Source organism: Orycteropus afer, unplaced genomic scaffold (assembly GCF_000298275.1).
Source record: "Orycteropus afer afer isolate SDZICR_OR568_19922 unplaced genomic scaffold, OryAfe1.0 scaffold00152, whole genome shotgun sequence".
Lineage (NCBI taxonomy): Eukaryota > Metazoa > Chordata > Mammalia > Tubulidentata > Orycteropodidae > Orycteropus > Orycteropus afer.
This window is the reverse complement of record NW_006921739.1, coordinates 288540-295840: the sequence shown is the minus strand read 5'-3', so window position 1 is coordinate 295840 and position 7301 is coordinate 288540. Positions and strand designations below refer to the sequence as shown.

Genomic DNA, 7301 nt, shown 5'->3' with positions numbered 1-7301 from the left:
TAAGGAAAAAAAAAAAAAAAACTAGTCCCGAAACGTGCTTTCTCCTCTACAGCTGAAGCCATAAATTAAATACATTTCCTCTCAAATCACTTTATACTTCAGCACTCGTTCTGTAGGGATTACTCTGACGTGACAAGTGCATCATTTAGTATATTCACAAGATTTTATCACTTAGAGAAGTAGATGATTAATAAATAATACTGTAAGTGTGGGTTAATCTTCACTCATGATACACACACACATACAAACTTCCAGTTGCTAAACCACTTAGATCACTGATAGAGAAATTCAACATTTCATAGACACACAGATATTAACATCCATTCACACACCCTTACAGAGTAGACAAGAAGATAGTGCTGCTGCTCCATGCCAAAACAATGATTTCACTTCAGTTGGAAACTGTTACACATTCACCATTTTCTAAGCATCTCAGGAAAAACAAAACAAAACAAAACAAAACACACAATGATACTCTGCAAAATCACACTACATTGTCTTATTATTATTTTGGTGGAAGAGTAAAAAGAAAACCTACCTATAAGCAACTAAGACATATCATTTTTTATAGGCTTATCAAGAACAGCCAAAGAAACCCCAATGTTTTCTTTCACAAAGTAGGCTGGCAAAGGAATTCAATAAGGAGGTACAATTTGACACAGTGAAATAAAACCAGGCTGGCTCTCAGCCAACATGACGTTAGGAATCACACACAAGCTGCACCAACTGCCTTCTGGTTCATGGCTGACTTTTTAAAGCTACAGTGTGCCTGTTCACTTTTGCTAACTATCTTCAGCACATTTAGTGGAAGTGAATGAATCACGAGTCCAAAACTGCAGAATTCTCTCTGCACCTGTCTTGTATAAGGAAAAACAAGCTGTATCAATAGCCTCATGTTTTCTCCCTCCCCTTCATTCTTGTTGCATGGTATGTTTTTGCTGTTGTTCTGAGCTGACTGCAATGCTTCAAACTAGCCCGCCCCCCCCCCAATCCCCTGTGGGAAAAATAAAAGAGCCCAGTGCTTATGGGGCTATGACCAGTGAGCACTCTGAAGCTGTACTCCTGTGTTTCTCTTTCTTCCTAATAGAGATTCGTGGACAAAGTTCCCAGGGCTGGCTTTTAAGTAATCTCTTTGTGAGAATAAGGACAGCGCTGCCCAACAGAAAATCCTTTTACTTCGTTATGCAGGAAGTAACATATTTCAGAGTGGATGCAAAATAGATGACCAGATCTTCTGAGAACACCCACATTCTTTAATTTTGGCATTCATCCTACCAAATGAAGCCAGTAGAAATTCAAACAGAAAGAAACAAGACCTTATTATAAAAAATGAAAACAATTAGTTCTGTGAAGTTTAACTGTTTATCCAGTTGTTAAAAAAAAAAAAAAACATAATTCAACAAATTCAGCTAACAGTTCTTGAGTATCTGTGAGTACGTGGTACTCTATTAGTTATATATGAATAAAAAGACATTGTGCCTACCCCAAAATTAATAATATCCACCACCGCCGCCCTAAATTCAGGAAATTGGGAGATTGGGTGAAGAAGGTAGGCATGATCTTTTGATTTAAGTTTTTCCAGCCAATCTCACAGTTTTCTTGTTGGCTGGGAACCACTGTTAGAGAACATTCCCATCCCATAAACAACTCCGCACATACACAAAAAACATAAATGGCTGCTTCTTGGTTGAAATAAACACCAATCAACATTTAGACATTTTTTTGGTCCGGATGTCAAGGATGTCAACAAAACTTCTCAGACAGGGCCACAAAAAAAAAAAAAAAAAGTCATTGCTGTCAAATCGGATCCAACTCATGGCAATCCCTCCTTGGGGTTCCTAGGAAGTATCACTATAGAAGTAGATTGACCAAACTTCCTTCTGAGGAGTGGCTGGTGGATTGAACCACCAGCCTTCTGGTTAGTCAAATGCCTTAGACACTATGCCACCAGAGCTCAGAGAATGTAAATTCCCAGTAAGGTTTCTGGAAAAAATTATCTGCTCCTGTAATACCATGTAGATTTCAGGCAGAACTGGAACCTGATTTTCAAAGTCAAATTTTGCTTTTTTTATTTTCCATATTTATTGCAAGAATATCAGAAAATTCAACATCCTGAATGACCACCACTGAGAAAGAGCAAGAGTTCAAGTATTCTCTCTACTTATCTTTGCCATTACGCCTCTAGAAGGCAAACAGTTAAATTTAGGAAAGAATTCTAAGCACTCAGGCTGGTAGCATAGTGGCTAAGGTACTTGATTGCTAACCAGAAGGCTGGTGGTTCAAATACACCAGCCACTCCTTGGAAGGAAGATTGGGCAATCTACTTCTATAGTGATACTGCCTAGGAACCCCAAGGAGGGACCTCTGTGAGTTGGGTCCGACTCGATGGCAAATAACAACAACATTTTTTGAACCTGCGTCAGGCAAGGTGGATCCTTCACTTACTGGTCAAAACGATGGACTCTTACATAAATAAATAAATGATAAATAAAGAGCTCTCTCACCAACAGATTCCATAAAGTTTTTGAACTTGATCTAAAATTCCTTAACTGTTCTTCAACTAAATCCAAAGTGGCTGGATTGTGAAACCTAGGGAAAGAAAAGATGGACAAGGGGGTACCCTGATAGCCTCTGCTCAGAACAAAATCTCCAGGTTCACTAACCCTCTGAAAGGGAGAGAGGCAAGAAAATGTAGTTACACCCAACTTTTCTTAGACACACTCACAGGAGGAAGGCGTCTGTGAGTTTTTCCAAGCATTTCTTCCTACATATAGAAAAGGAAGCCGTTCTGGTGGTGCAGTGGTTAAGGCATTCAGCTGCTAACCAAAAGATCTGTGTTTTGCATCCACCAGCCGCTCCACAGGAGAAAAATGATGCAGTCTTCTTCTGTGAAGATTTACAGCCTTGGAAACCCTACAGGGCAGTTTTAATCTGTCCTGTAGGGTCGCTATAAGTCAGAATCAACTCGATGGTAGTGGGTTGGATTTGGTTTACAGAAAAGGACACCCCTTATCCTCTTGCTGCAGTGATCAAAAATTAGACAAGTGTAGGGGTTTCAGGGGGTGTTTGTAGGAAATCAATCCCATTTTATAAAAAGAGAGCCAAAGGCATTCTAAAATTATGACAACAGGAGGATTCACTTAGCAGCTAGTTTCTAACTTTGGTAATAAACTGACATTTGTAGATACAAATATATATGCTAATATGCACCCTATCCTTCCAACAAACTGTTTCATGTCAACTCTCTTCTCTGCTGTTTAAAATGATACGTGTGTGGTATGTAGCATGAATGCAGTGTGTGTGTACTGTGCGTGATGTGTGTGTATGTACGGTATGTTTGTGATGTAAATATTATGTGGTATGGGGCATTGTGTATGGTATTTGTAGTATGCATAGTGAGTGGTATGTTTGTGGTGTGTGAAGCTATGTGGAGTGTTCCTAATTCACATAGAGTGAGTGTGGAGTACTCCTATAAGAGATATAACCAAACGAGTCCTTCCCATCCAGCATATTATGGAATGTGCCAAAATAACTTCAGAGACACTTGCACAGGTATTCTGAAGCAATACTTTCAGGCCAACTTGGGTGTAGGCTCAGCTTGAGAGTTCGATCAGAAAGGGCGGGAAATTGGTGCCTAGGTAGGGTCTCTCAGTTGATCAGCACTCTTCCCCAGGCAGGAGGGGCTCTTCCAGGGAGCCTGCGGCTACCATCCCTAAAGAGCCTCTGTCTTGGGTCGGCTCCCAGGCGAGTCCCGCCCGGCTCGAGCGCTGACCTGGGTCCACATGGCCGCAGGTGAAAACCTAGAAAAAGTCGCCCGAGGGTCAGGGCCGAGCTCCACTCGACCCGTTGGGCATCGCTAGGGAAAGTGAAGAGCCATGTAGTGAAGGGGCGGTGGGGGTGGGGGGGCAGAAGAGGGGGCATCTGGCAGCCTCTTGGAGCAGCCAATCCAGCCGACAGCCAAACGACTCGCCTGTGGCAGCAGCGACAGAGTGGGAAGTTTCTAGCAAAGACTTTCAAGAAGAACTATTTCTTCGAGTTTGGAAGCTCCCAGGAGCAGCCCATCATTGGGAAAGGGGGCGTGGAAGGTGTGGCACTCGCTTTGCGTTGGGTAGAGCCGTGCCCCCACCCCGGCACATCCTGCGAGCGGGCTGGCTACGTCTTTGCTCCCAATTCCGCTCCGGGGTGACAATCCACGCTCGTGGGTGCAACAAGCTGCAGGAGCACTGGACACACAGAAGAGATGAAGGGAGGGCAGGGAGGTTTTTACTGTGGGTTTTTTTGTTTCCTTTCATCCAGGAGAGGGGAGGGGGTGGGCGCGTTCGCAGTGCCCCCGCAGCACAGGCAGATCACTTACCTCCCCGCACCGCGGGCGCAAGAGGCTTTTCCTGGTGCAGCTCTGCGGCGGGCAAGCGCCGAGCCCCACGGGAATTGTAGTCCTCCGCGGGCGGGGCGGGGGTCTGAGAGCTGGGGGCACTAGAAGAGACGCGGTCAGCAGGAGGTGGGAAGGGACCTGGAGGGTTGTAAATGAGGCACTGGGGCGCTGGAGGCAGGAGCCTTGTGAAAGTAGAGGACGTTTGCAAGAACTTAAAACCTCCAGAGAACTGGTGGAGAGTGAAACACTCCTAGAGAGGTTTTTTTAATTGGGAGTTTTCAGATACCTCTTGTTTTACTTACTGTTACTGCAACCCTGATGGAGTTTTAAAATTGGGCTTTGGCAGTAAACAGAGATTTCCCCGGGCCAAATTCATGTTCTTTAGGTCCCTACTCTTCCTTCATCCCCTAACACCCAGGTGACATTCTGCTTGGAACACCAGTTTGTTCACAGAAGAAGTCAGTTTGAAGCCCTGGGAGTGCAAAAACCCAAACTCACTGCCATCAAGTCGATGACGACTCATAGCGACCCCACTGGGTTTCCAAGGCGGCAAATCTTTACAGAAGTACATTGGCACCATCTTCCTTACTCAAATCGGCTGGTAGATTTGAACCGCCAACCTTCTGGTTAGCAGCCAAATACCTTAGACACTATTCTGTCAGCGCTCCTTAAAGGCGTGCAAAGGGAGGGTGAATTATTGCACTTCATATATTAGAGCACTTTACAGTTTACAAAGCTTTGTTTACTTAACTGGTTTATCATATTAGAATCATGAAACAACACTGTGAGTTAGGCAGAGAAAAACTAAAGATGCAGGGAGTTTTGTGTACCTGGATATGGGGAGTTCGAAGCCATCACGTGTTCTTCTTGTCCTTCTTCAGCCCAAAGTTGGCAGCTGGGAAGAGAGAGCTGGGAGAGGGAAGTCTTGCAGACAGTTAGATGTAGAGGAGGTGGAAGAAGAGGTGCCTGCTGTGAAGGACTTTCTTATTAATCCTTATTAAATGAGGAGATAAGCAAAAACAGAAGAAGCACTTATGGATTGGAAAAATGGAGTGGGAAGGAAAGGTAGATGGAATAGGTGAAGAGACTGAATAGAAGATTGTAATCAGGAGATCAACAATGTGGGCAAGTTGTATCAAAAAATAAAACAAACAACAAGAAAACAACAGGGATTTTTGTCACCACATAAAAGTGAAATTCTGGTGTTGTCACTTCCAAACTAGTGCTGTGACCTTAGGTAAGTTGCACAACTTCCCTAAATCTCATTTTCCTCATCTTTAAGATTTAAATTATAAAAGTTTTTACTTTATGATGTGGCTGTATGGATTAAAAGAGAAGGAAATCACTTGGTATAGTACTTGGCATATGACAAGCATTCAGTGTTAGCTACAGCACTGTTATTATTATCTGCAGAAACTCCTTTTGTGGAAGTATCAAAAGATAAAGAGAAGTACCAGTTAGGAGGCTGAAGTATGCATAGGGACAGCTTGAACTATGGAGCTATAAGACACTTCAGAGGGAAAATGGACAGAACAGTTCGATCAATTGGATGTGGAAAAGGGATCAAAGATGGTTGTCATTTTTAGACAGAGTAAGTGGGTGATAGTGTCATTCACATATATGGATACAAATGATGGAATAACAGATTTTAGAGCAAGATGACTAGTTCGATTTTGGAAGTGCATAACTTGCAGTTTTCTGTATGTGAATGACCAAATGGGAGTTAGAAATGTGGATTTGGATATTTGGGTTGAAATGGAACTTTGAGAATCATCCACTTAGGAAAGGTCGTGAAGAGCATGTGGAAAGCAAAAAGGAAGGGAAACGGGGGTGTATGTGGAGATGAGAAGTCTAACAATGATACCAAGCAGGGATTTGTGAAGGTGGAGGAGTACAGTAACCTGGAAGCCAAAGGAGGAAAGAGAAGTGAGGAGGGCATGGACGCTATAGAAAGGCGACCAAGGACACCAGAAAAAAAAAAAAAAAAGACCACTGGATTGGAAAGTTAAAAGTCATTGGTGACCCTCTGGGTCTCAATTGGGATAGAACTGCCCCCCCCAAGGGAAATTTGCCAGACTGATTTTGCTTGGAATAGAGATTGGGAAGGGGGCACTACTGGAATTTAATTGGTGGGGCCAGAGATACTAGGCATCTTGCAATGCCCAGGACAGTCCTGCCCAGCAAAGAATTGTCCTACATCCTGGCAACTTTCGACCCTTCTGCTATTCATTCATGTAGATGAAAAAGCTGTGTATAATTATCTGAGCCTCAAATCTGTTTTAAATGTAAGCATAAAGAGGTTTTTTTTGTGTGTGTGTAGTATTAAGATAGAATTTTCCTGGAATGTAGCTACTGGATAAAACTGAAGGAAGACTGTACTTTATTTTGTTTAGAATTTGACCACTTCCTGAACTGTAATGCCATTCATGGAATTTGAGTCACCAATACGGTTCATTTTATGATTCATGTGATTGTACAAATGGATGCAAACATCTGACTACTTCCTTATGTCTTTTGGTTTACAGATGCCTGATCAGCTTCATATTGAATCATACATTATTTTATTTTGTAAATTACTTTCTTTAAGTTTTCCTTAATATTACAGTTAAATCAATGTTTTCACTTAAAAAGAATCACATGTATAAGCACAGTATCTCTTTTACTTCATGAGAGTAAAGAGAAAAACCGTATTTGTTATAAAAAGAGGACATTAGGTTTGACAAGGCTAGCAACCATTTACTCATTCAGTCAATAAGTATCTCTTGACTGCCTGCTATGTATTAGACACTATTCTAGTATTTGAGATACATCAGCAAACGAAACAGAAAAAATTTTCTGCCCTTATGGAGCTTGGGAGCTCTGGTAGCATAGTGGCTAAGACACTTGCCTGCTAACCAGACGGCTGGCGGTTCAAACCCACCAGCCACTC

General features: G+C 42.5%; 1 protein-coding gene across 1 annotated transcript in view; it reads right to left on the bottom strand.

Annotated features, from left to right (window-relative positions):
* The window catches only part of SAMD13 (sterile alpha motif domain containing 13), a 97473-nt gene that overhangs the window by 42284 nt on the left and 47888 nt on the right, over window positions 1-7301 (bottom strand). Inside the window, exon 2 of the mRNA XM_042781692.1 lies at window positions 4355-4554. Coding sequence (XP_042637626.1) covers window positions 4355-4554 — 200 coding nt within the window. The remainder of the gene's footprint in view (window positions 1-4354; window positions 4555-7301) is intronic.